Genomic DNA, 12,854 nt, shown 5'->3' with positions numbered 1-12,854 from the left:
CAACGCAGAGGCCATTCACGAAGGAAATTCACTGCCATAATCAAACCAACTCTAAGGTTACCATTCATTTAAAAAATTGGCCTTATTTTACTATTAGAATATTCATTATGCCTAGGTATTATTAATTACCTAAATTTTATCCATTTCTAATTAACGTTATAAACCCCATTTTTCAAATTAATAAGTATCAAAACTACTGTCAATATGCCTTTATTAAATTCTAAAACTAAACAGAAAAAAGATAATAAAAATAATCAAAGAAGATTAAACCAGCTACAACAGAGACATTACCTCATATTTCGTAAGAAGAATATGTTATCATGGAATCTAAATGCAAATTTGGTAGTTGAAGCATTTTCAAAATTTGTCACTTTTCTCGAAAATCTGTAGACGCAACTATCATAAAAGGTTTTTTCTCTCCGCTGATCTACTTATCCTGTAGATTTCTCTTTGAAAAAATTATAACGTCAAATAAATTTAACAACATTAAAAATAATTTTTTTTAATCACATTAAGAAACGAAAATCATAAAACCATCCAAAAACCTGCAAAAAATAAAATTTTACTTGATATTTGCCATCTTGACCACAGCAGTATAGTAAACTCGATAAGGTCTAACCGAGTTTCAGTGCTGTGAGACGAAGTTATCTCGTTTCTGTCCGAATCTACTTTTGGTAAGTTGCGAAGTTGCGGCCAGTCCATTCGGCTAATCGGTTTAGATGTTTCGATAAAAGTTTTAGACGTGGCAAATTCTATTTGCCTCAACACACACCCTCTTGGAGCGCTAAAATACCGACATATTTTTCCTGGGCTTCTCTCTAATCTGAGTTTTGATATGTGGACTTCGGAAAACTGATGTTACTTAATTAGTTTTTTTTTGGTAGTTATCTAGATCCGTTTTTCTTTATTGATTTAAAAAATTCAGCATTTTTTTGAAATGGAATTGATTAAGTCAGCCGCAGTAATCGGTATTCGTCAAAAGGAATGTAAATATTAGTTTTCTTTATTTAATAGAGCTTATTTTAAAAAAGATAAATGCAGGGATTATAGATGAATGCATGTTTGGAAAAAATATGAAAAACCTAATTTAGAAATAAACTCTCTAATTTTACTTCTAGATTTTTAAATGGTTTTGTCAATTTTTTTTTACTTAATTTATATCTTCATTTTATAATAAGAGTTAAGGTTGCAGGACTTAAAAATATTTGCTTTGTGCAAAAAGATTCAAAATTGATTGAATATCTTCTTTCTCTGGAGCTAAAATTAATGCTGAAATAGCTATAATATGTAATTTGCTTAAGATATTTATTTGTGTCAACCATAACCAACTGCTTCTTCTTAAACAATATGAATTAAGAGCTGTAGTTCTTAATTGCTTTAGTTGGTCTATTTCACTATTCCGGTATATATATCATATAGATGATTGAAAGTTTTATTATTAAACTTGACTATTTTTTATTTCTCATTTCTCAGTGATAATCCCAAAATAGAATTCCTTGTAAAATTTACATGTTTGCAGATAATACGAATATTTGTTTTTGCTCTTTTGTGGAAGTACTACGTAATGTTCATATTAATTAATATTTTCATTTTAGTGAAGAAATAGTCCATACTTGCAGTGGAGTCGTAGGTTAAGGTAAAATGGAAATTCTTCAGTCTCTGAAGGATTTTCATTTTACCTTAATTTTCAGTTTAATTTAATAAAGTTCTAAAACCAGAATTACTAATTTAATTGAAAATAGTTTTCGTACTCGTAGCAAATAGAAAAAATTTTAATTTTTTTCTATTTTTAGCAACAACAGACTTAGACCTTAAAAGTATTATAAAAGATTATAATGGCATGAAATTTTCCGTATGTAGAGCGACAAAATATATGTGGAAAATATATTTCCAAGCAATTCAAATAATTAGAGAAATGATCAAGAAATAATTAAAAATTAGGTATTTTTCCTAGAATATATTAATATCCCACCTCAGAGGCAAATGTCATGGAGAACCATAATAAAATTATGATTTATGCGGGTTTGAATACAACATTTTCGAATCATTTAAAATAGTTACACGGACATAAAATGCAAAAATAAAGACCTAGTTAAAAATTCAATAGTTTTCCTAGATTAGGTATCATAACATGGATATTTGCACCGAAGATAGACTTGCAGATTATACTTAAAAGTTTTAACAAATGAAACGAAATTCTTGTCTCAACCTCACATTATGAATGATATTTCTTTCTTGGAACTCGGTCATTTATTTGTCATTTTTCTCCAGAATCAAATAAGTTTACGTACAAAAAAATTAAGAATTTGTAACAAGAAGTAATAATAATATTACTAAGAAAATTTAAATAGTTTTTATTCCAGCGTTCAAACCCACCATACTGAATTAATTATTTGTCTATAATCAACATGATATAAAATATAAAGTAGTAATTATTGCTTTTCGTATCTGAAACTGTTACTTCAATGCTAGTTTTATAGTTTTTTTAGACTCACCTATAGAAACATTAAAAATAATAACAGCTCATCATAACTCCATTAAAAAGATTCATTCAACAACTTTTTTATTACGATCGGAAATTGAAATATTATTTGATCAAAGCTGACTCAATATTAAGTTATTAAAGCTGGTTCAAATGAAAATTATCAGTTTTACACATTATGATTGATTATATAACGTTCAATATAAGGTAAAAGTAAGAAGTGAATCTTTTATCATTGAAACCAAAGTGAGTGAACAAGTATAAGTTTTTGATACTAAGATTCTTGAGGCCATCATTTAAAAAAACGATGCCTATTTGTTTTACGGACAACTTCCAATTAAGTCCTTTGTATTTCGTTTTAAGAAACCTTATATTTGTAAGTCATTACCACAATAATTACAAATTTGAGAAGCTCAGTTTGAAGTCAAGAAGTTTTCGGTTTCTTCTATCGCAATAGATCTGCCATCTAGAACAAACTTAGTCATTGTAGATGAATCAGTAGCTTGCTCAAATTGACTGGGTCTTGACCAAAAAGTATCTCGAAATCGAAAAAATAACGTACGCTGCATGCAAAATTTCTTCCGATCTATCACTGATAAACCTATGATGAGGTAACAGTAATAATTTATCAATTTATCTACACACCGTAGAAGAAAACCAACACACAATGAATTAAATCCACGTAAGTTTGTAGCAGTCACTGCGAACATTGGTCCGATAACCGTCTCAGTCAGAGTTGTAAAAGTATGATTTGAAGTTGGAGACTTGTTTAAGGCCGTAGTTTTCAATGGCCTACTGGTAACAACAAGTTCAAGACTACACAGATCTTTAGTTATAATAAGAGACAGACACGACAATATTCTTCCAAAATAAATGCGAAGAGCACTTAACCTTGTCAGGACATAATGCATACAGAATGGACTAAATGTCGATGCAAGCAAATATGTAATTATACAATTTCCAAAAAGAAGGAAGCTGAATATAAAACCACTACTCCTAAAAGAAAAATCATAGAGCTTTTAAAGGAAGTTTATGATCTTAGTATCATTCTTGACCAAAAATTGATTTGGAACATCAAAAGGAAAGGACTATCAAAAAAACAACATTAGCACTATGGACCTGCGAATATGCCTTTAATAAAATATGGGGACCTTAACTCTTCTCATTATTAAGTGGTCCTACCAAACGATTATTAAGCCTATCATAACCTACGGTTATTTAATATTGTCGACAAAAACTGAGTAAATAATTGACAGAACAAGTAAACATAATTACTATTTGCTCTTCTGCAACTGTTGAAACTTTACTTGAGATTGTTGCATGTATATATAGAAAAGGAACCTGACCAGACTGAAATCTAACTGATATGATGACCTTAAGATTCTAAAAGACATACACCTAGATAAAACAAACAAATAAAAGGGAAGAGGAATTATTTAATTTTGATTGTTCCTTTAAAGTGGTAAAGGCAAATCATCATCAATAAGGACAAATGCTAAAATCATTAGAAAGAGGGTCCTTTATCTGGTATGCCGAAGGATCAAAGAAGAAAGAGACTACGGACCTAATCTACGAACCTAAATGTCTAATAACAGCCTCCGTAGGAAACACTCCCACAATCCTTCAAGTAGAAGTTAACTTTATCGAACTTGCAGACCAGTTGCTTAATCCTATCATTCGGATAGGACTTTTTGGGTAACATAGAAAAATACCCAAAAGACCGGAAAAGGTAATTTTGAAATAGGACAATAATTTAAAACATTGTTCTTTTAAATTGGTTTAATAATATTTAATAAGATTCGATCCAATTATCTAAAAGTATACCTTCAGAAAATACACTAAGATATTAAAAAGTACCCACAGTGCCAAGTGGCTTCGGTTTTTAAGCATTAACATTAAAACTGTTTTAATCTTCTCCCGAAGATGCTAACGTCCTTATCGAAACACGCGTCAAAAGTAAAAATAAAGAGTTTTGGTTAAGTGGTAAAACTGTCTCGTAATTTGAGTGTCACACCAAAGGTTGCAACTATAGGACTATCATGTTAAGAAGTTCCATGAAACACCGCAATCGTAATATCGGCATATGATATCAGTGAATCATTATGAATATTAGGATTTGTCATTAATGTATATTATTAAAAGTATAGGGCCAATAACTGTTCCTTGTGGAACTCCAATTTTGATATGTGTGATAAGGTTCATTAAGTTCATAATTTGTTTAGAAAAACTATTCTCGGCCTCTCAAGCAAGTAGCAAAGGCCCGTAGCACTGGACCCCTAATAACATATAATTCCAAAGTTTCTAGCAAAGGCTCATAAATAAATATTTCATTAATTTGCTACAGACCACCACGTTTTATTAAACACTGAAATCTTGTTTTATAACCTCACACTCTTTATAACCTGTAAACCGCAATTCTTCCTCAAAATACGTCAAGTTGTTATTCTGGAAAAACCAAGTTCTTGAAAACCATAATTTATAAATATATTTGCATTATTTACCTCACTTGCTCTTACAGTAGCGGTATTATCCAAATTTCCTCCAATTTTTTGTCAATTTAGTGGATTTTTATCGTGTAGGGTAAATTTAGGGCCCCCGTTTGAACAAAATATTAATTCTTTCATTTACTATTTTATCGACCCATAATCTAAACTAATAACATTTCTGTCATTTAAAAAATGACCCTACTTAGAATGTATGTTTTCTATGAGTAAATAGAAAAAGAAAATTCTCTATTTATTACCAGACAGGAAAATACTGTCATTATCAAGAGATCACCCTCCGTTAGAAGGCTTATAAGATTATCCCGTAATAATCACAGGTTGTCGAAAAATATTCCTCTTTACGACCCCCGTACTAATGCGATAAGTAACCCCGCAGTATAGTTGTGTGGCATGTGCTGTCGAAATTTGTTATTAGGGGTTTCGATCTCCCCGGGGTAAACTGAATAAAAATTAGCTACCATATAGGACGTATTGTCCCGTCCCTGGCAGTAACTTGATTATGGATATTAGTGTCAAATGTGTATTTAGTCTTGTCGTTGAAATGGGGTAATAATAGAGATGCTCGTTATTGTACGAGGTAATTCTAATAAGAAAATTTGGATTAGGAATTCATTTCTTAGGACAGTTTAATTTAAAATTACCCATAGTAAAAATTATCTTTAAAAGTAATTCAGAATAATTTTCACTGAGGTATGAGATGAATTTATTTAATCAAGGAAAGAATCAGCCTAATAAATGTATATTGAAAAAGGATCACCAGGTTACTTTTCCTTGTTTTTCTTAATAAATTGTAGAAAAGAAAGAGAAAAGCAGATGATTTTCCAACTTGTAGGAACAGAAATCTATATAACGCACTTTAAATTCTGGTACATTATTCTTACACTTAAATACCCTGATGATGCCTTTATGATAAAACGTAATGTTGAGCAAGGTATTTTCCTCAACTAAATGAAAACAGTAAAATAATTGTCATTTCACGACTCAAGACCGGTCATGCAATACTAATTTACGGTCAAAAGGTATACATTAGTCACAGATCAATATGTAATTCGACATCTAAAAATCAGTCGTCTATTGTTCGTCTTTTATTGAATATTCCATCCATTTCCTATACTTACATGGGTGTGACGGGGTAAAAGGGTATTCCAAGGTGGGCAGTCTTGGTTGCGGAGCTCCGGGATGGAGAGCAGGTGGGCAGTGATAGCAGAACATCCCTCTGCCACCCCCACCTGCCAGCTAAAACAACAAAAAAGTATAAATCATCTAAATTATATATCAATCTGTTGGCATCAGAATTGCTTGCATTAAAATTTTAATTTAATAGATAAGAATCAAATTTATATTTAAAAAATTATTATAAAATTTTTAACGTCATCGTCTATATCATCTGTATAACAAAAATGATGATAATAGTTGTATTATCTTCTTTATTGCGTCACATGAAATGATGATGAATTTACCAAACGTTGAACTTTATTGGGACTGTTTTCATATACCTGCTGTAACATTGTAGACATTCTTAAAGAATTTATCCTTTCATTTGTCGCATTTATTATAAACCAACGTTTATATTAATAATTGATCTGGATAAGGTTGGCGTACGAGATTGGAATGGCCGACGTGTAGCCCCTATTTCAATTCATATTTAATTCCCATGAAACCAAAAACAGTTATAAAACCATATGAGAACTAATCTTATTGAGTTGATGCCAGGAAGACAAGGCAGCTGTTTTATTTATTTATAAATTTAATCAATTTTTATTTATTTAGAATTGCAACGATATATATTGCATATTTTGTAGAGATTTTACAGTGATTAGGCACAGTTCCAATTTATATTTGTTTGTCAACAATCGGTCGTTTATTGAAGCTTAACTAGTGTTCTAATCTTTATAAATCAATTTAGCTAATTAAAACTTAATGGTTTTATTGCCTAGACGAGAGTACAATATCATTAAGCAGTTAGTACTAATAAACGTCTTTTATTTATACACAAACATCAAAATGAATTAAACCTAAATAAATGAATAAAAGAACAAGAAATAAAATTAGCAGGTTAAACAGCATGTGGAAGAAAAGTATGATAATGCATTTTATAATTACTGTTTAATGTTAGTAGGTATAGAAACTTTGATTTATTTTAATTAATTACCCAGGAAAACTAAAAAAAAATGTTTTTATTTAGACCTACAAAAACCTGCTTTAAAAAGTTAAAAAAATGACATGAAAGGAATGAAATGGCTTGACTAGATGAAGCTTTACTAGCCTATTTTAGAGAGAGATGACGACGTGATAGGAATACCTTACTTATCCTCTTTAAAAGGCAATTCGAATATTTTTAGAAAATCACAGTATTATATTTTGAATAAAAAATCATGACTTAACCGATAGAAATACTTTAAATGATAAAAAATTACTTTGCTTGCTTTAAACTGCCAAAAACAGCAATAAAAATGACTTAACTAAAAAGAGATCAAGAATCGAGTTAATTCCATTTGTAAATTAGAACCACCCATCAAAAAAAAATAAAAACAATTTAATTATTAAAAAAGAATAATAAAGTGGTCAACGCAAAAACAATTTAAAAAATGATAATATTAGGAAGGCTGTTTTTTTAACAATTAAAAAAAGAACTAAGCATTTAAAGTCTTTCATTTAAAATTTAAAAAATGGAATTCCTATATAAGAGATCGAAATTGGTTTCAACTGCTTCCATTGTCAATTATGTCTATTTGGAAAAAAAAGAACGACTTTAACATACTGCTTGGAAATAGCAGATAATGTCCGACGATTAGAATAAAAAAATCGAAATGCTTTCTAGCAATAGTGGCTTGAAAATTAATAATAATTAAAAATAATCAGTGACTCACATATATATTTAAGATTTTTAAATGTATAGATCTTATATCAAGTTCATTAATAATTGGATTGTTGAAAAAGATGGAAACTGCTGTTTATTCTTGTATCATCGACATAAGCAATAGAAACTTGTTTATAAATTTTAATATATATATACTCTGTAAAATATAAATGAACATTGAGCTCTAAAGTGAAGCTGCGACTTTAAAAGCAGAGAGATATTTTCCCCTTCAATAACAAAAAAAAATAAATTTATGACAAATTTTATCGAACGCCTTAAGTAGTCAAAAAAGCCAACATCTGCGGTCTGCCTGGAATCTTTGTCAGTAAAAGGGCGTTCACTATTTGTGGATATTGTAGTATATGAAGAGTAGACGCAATCTATGCAGACTTCTCCAAGATGTTCGACAGGGTAAATCAACGCATTTAATCATCAGGGAATTTTAGTGAGAGGGTTAATGTCATGTTATGTAATGTTAAAGAAATTTTATAATAGGGAATACAAAATAGGAAATTTATGGAAAAATTTTAAAAATATCAGAATGAAAGAAATAAACTTAAATAATAAAGAATATAAGGTAATAATAACGAATGACACGAACGACCCCTAAAAATGAAAAAAGTCATAGAAACAAATTTTTCAAATTGAAGAATGATTTAAACTTCCTGGAAGTAATAAAAAACGTCTATTGGTCGAAAGTAAGTAAATGAATCTTAAACTTACTGGAAATAGAAAAAATTAAAGTGAACTATATGGAAGAAAAAAAAAACGGAATAAATAAATCATTTGAAAAATGTTAAAAATAATAAAAAATCAATTTAACTGCTTAAATGAAACAATTGCTGGAACTGCTAAAAGAAAATTATATAGAATTAAGAAAAAATAATGTGTTAGGGTTCCTGGAAGAATTCAAAAATTACTTTATTCAATAATAATTAAGAAAGACCTATTTCAACTACCTGGAAGATAAAAATTCAGAGATTGGAGGGACACAAAGTCAATGGTCTCAAATTATGTTTATTGTTGAGACCATTGACTTTGCGTCCCTCCAATCTCTGAATTTTTATTATTAAGAGGTCTCTTTGAGAAAAATGGACTATTAAAATTTATTTGGTACCTGAAAGATCAAAGATTAGTGAACTGCCTATAAAAAGTAAAAAAAAATTAAAGAAGCATAATTACTGGTTAAAAAAATTGTAGATTAAACTTCTAAAATGAAACTACCCAAAAAAAATTAATAATATGTAATAACTTTTTGGAAAGATTTAAAAATTACTTTAACTCATTAAAAATGGACAATTTCTGGTATAATTAAAGACATTATGAAAAAAAAACACTATTTCTAGGCGATTCAAACACTAGTTATAAAATGAAACCATGATATAGAAAATAGGTGGAAAAATCGAATTTTCATTTAAATATCTTTATCTCAATTTGAAAACTAGAAAATAACTAGTAAATAAGTAACTCATCGAAATGAATTTAAAATATTGGTGTGTTCAAAAAAATCGTATACAGAGAGTGCAAAACTCCTGTTTAAGATATATCTATGCATTCGTCAATATGAATAAATCTGCAACAAACTGGCCTCAAAAGCAAAAAAAATAGAAAATTTTATGAGTTTCTTGATTTAAAACACTGGCATAGATTGACCCATAAAACCAGAGAAAAATGGGTAATGAATTAACTGCATATACATAAATATTCATCTAAAAAAAAAGGGATACTCTAGGAATATTTATGAAAAATAAAATAAATGCTTAAGAAATCTAAAGTATATCAATTTTATCATGTTAAGTTATATAGATCAATTATTTTAATTTATGTATTTTGAAAAATAAATATAACAAGAACGTTAGATAATTAAATACACTTTTCGTAAAAATTCTTATTTTATTAACAAACATTTAAAATAAAATATAATAAAGTTTTTAAAAATAAATAGACATATACGATAATAACTATTTAAAAAAAAATCAACTTTTTTTAATCAAAATCGTACTTCAATGTAAGGTAGACCAATTGACTGTAGGTCCTTTCCCTTGGCCTTTATGAAATCTTAGCGATTGAGAATTAAACATTTTTTATATATAAACAATTTCCCATAATAATGATGCGTTAATTGGCGTGGATCAATTAGACATTATGGACAAGAAATAAAAGATTAAAGTAAACTATTTGGGAAAATTAGGACATGGATAAAGAAAACATTTAAAATATTTGTAAACCTCTTTAAATTTAAAAAAAATAATTTCAACCGCTTAAATGGTTCAAATGAAACTATCTAAAAAATAAATAATTCTTTTGGTTCTTCTAAAAAACATTAATAATAAAAAAAATTCAATTTTGTGCCATATCAAGTTCTAGCTATAGTTTGCTAGTCTATAGCATAATTAATGTACTTTATTTCAATTTCACATATTTGGAAAATTAACTTTTGGGGGTTTATATATAAATGAATATTGAATTTAATTTTTAATTGAAGGGAAAAGGAGACTAATGTTAGGAAATATTAAACTTTTCATATATAGATTTAATTTTTTTTTCATTTCATCATCTACTATTTTAAAATTTGGTTTAGTATTTTTTTAGAAAAAACCAATATTTAGACCACATCGAGATGATTCAATTAGGTCTAGGAATATCAATGTTATCAATTTCCAAGGCAAATTTTTCATTTGAAAAAAAATTTCTGAAAAAGTTGTTATTGGACTATGATTTATTAAATAACTTATTCATTAAAATACATACAAATGACAAAAATGACCTAAAATAACTATTTTCTTTTAAGAAGTTAGGAATTATACATAGGCCATATAAAAAGGTAAAAGAGTCAATGTTCTAGTATCGATATATACTATAAACCTAGCTAAAACAGTTGCAGTACTAAAATTAAAAAGCTAAAAAAAGTCAGTCCATATTAGAATTCTTTCTGCTCTAAACCCTAATATATGCAAGCCGGTATATGTATTTATCCGATTATTACATAAGTGTTTAGCGGGGCATTAGTTTAATAACCTCTCTAACCAATTAGGTTTGTTTAATGCCACATATCGCTAATAAGAGCATCCTGTGTGGTGTAAATTAACTGGTGCAAATAATTCAATTGTTAATGTGCGTTAAACGGATTTTTCTTTAGGACCCCCGAACTAATATTTTTAACATTACATCTCCTTCCCCCTATGCCCCGAATGTTAATCAGAATTAACATTTATCATTCATTTATGTGGAGCACTAAAAAGGAGCTCTCAAAGCCTAATTTATGCAGCGACATAGAGATGGTAAAGATAGGGGTGCTCGATGCTCGGAATTCAATTAGAACCTAACTGGCTAATAGAGACTTTTGGTCGGACAAATTGCGTCCCTCATACGAATATGATTATAGAGAAGGGACGCCGTACTACATAATGCTAATTAAAACGGTTTGGATTAGATTAACGTTTAAAAAATATAGGAAAGTAACGTTATTTTAGCGTTAAACTGTTTTAAATAATTATAAATGAGAGAAATGCAGTATCGATATCTACAGAACGTATTTTAAGACGCTTGTTGCTATTAAAAACACATAAATTTATAAATAAACTAATAAATTTACTTACTACAAAAAAAATCGATGTGGCAATAAATATATCTTTATTAGATTAAGTGCTAAATTTTCTTGTTAAAATTTCTTTGTTTTGACTTGAGTTATACTTATATTGCACAAAAATTCAGAATTTGTGTAGACACTTTTTATTTTTAACAAAAATATAAAAAAAATTAGCATATGATTTTTAAGCCTCACGTAGGTCCGCAAAACAAAAACTCCCATTACAATAAGGCCTAATCACTACAAAAAGAGAAAGAAAAACAACAATTCGCCTGTTAAACACGCTTAAAGAACACGTGTCGCCTTTTTTCTCACCCCCCCGTCAATACGATGACGATGTTTATTTAATTTCACCCTTATTCATGCCCTCTCCAACCGCCCGGATAATTATTGCGAGTGGCTCAATTGTGATTAGTAATCCGCCAATTGATTTCGTGCACGTTTGATTTAACCCTATCACATGCATCAACGAGTTTTTGTACGTTTTTTTTTAATGCGTTACATATGAAACATAGAAAACGCGACCCAATTGCGATTTTTAGATGAAAATTTTATGTATCTCTACTGTTTCTTCAGTAATGTTTTTTGGTATATGGTTTACCATAGTAAACGTCACCTACTAACAATGCCTCGACGATATTTAATGGAACATAATTTTTACTCAAAGGTCGATTGGGTTCTTGCAGTCTAATATTAATTTTCATTAAAAAGAATATAACGTAGGATAACTATAGAAACGATTAAATAATATAGGTAATATATAAGGTATTTTCAAAGTTGATTCTTGTAGGACTCGTTAAAAGAATTTTATATACCAAAAAACACCTATATAAAGTTTCATAAAAAGAGACACACATTGAAAATTATTTTTAAACAAAAATTAATTAAGTCAGATGGTTACCGTTTTTACAAAAATTGTTCAAAATTGTCTTTATTTGTTCAATTAACACACAATCTTGTTTGGCGAATCCGCGATTCAAAAATTAAATCTTTGGAAACACCCTTTATAATTACGACTTATTAAAGTGGTGCATCAATCAGTGAAGATCGGGAAAAAAATTGATTTTTCATAAGTTAATGTGTTAAATTAGTCATTCCAATTTTGCAAATTTTAGGCTTACCTTTCCCCACAACATCCTCTTATTCAGGTTTAAAAATATAGAAAAATCGGTCATATGTTATGAATTTTAGATTATTAAGACATTGAAGAAGAAGAATTTTTATAGGAAATAATTTAATATTGCAGAGATAATATTAAACAGAATTTCCATTATTACAGCTTTAAAGTTCTTTCCATAAGTTTAAAAATATAATATTATTGAAATGTTGAATATATAGAGCGAATATTTTTAATATTTATTAGGCAAAATTATATTACGCTACGAATACGACGAATAATTATACGACGCTATAATATTC

The 12,854-nt window shown here is 28.7% G+C and overlaps 1 protein-coding gene across 1 annotated transcript in view; it reads right to left on the bottom strand.

Moving 5' to 3' along the window:
* LOC126740280 (dorsal root ganglia homeobox protein-like) overlaps nt 1-12,854 on the bottom strand; it is a 115,048-nt gene that overhangs the window by 89,848 nt on the left and 12,346 nt on the right. The window contains exon 2 of the mRNA XM_050446237.1: nt 6,105-6,222. Within this exon, the coding sequence (XP_050302194.1) occupies nt 6,105-6,198 (94 nt within the window). The 5' untranslated portion in view covers nt 6,199-6,222. The remainder of the gene's footprint in view (nt 1-6,104; nt 6,223-12,854) is intronic.

Source organism: Anthonomus grandis, chromosome 9 (genome assembly GCF_022605725.1).
Source record: "Anthonomus grandis grandis chromosome 9, icAntGran1.3, whole genome shotgun sequence".
In the NCBI taxonomy this organism is placed as follows: domain Eukaryota; kingdom Metazoa; phylum Arthropoda; class Insecta; order Coleoptera; family Curculionidae; genus Anthonomus; species Anthonomus grandis.
The sequence above is the reverse complement of the archived record's forward strand: the minus strand, read 5'-3'. Positions and strand labels throughout refer to the sequence as shown.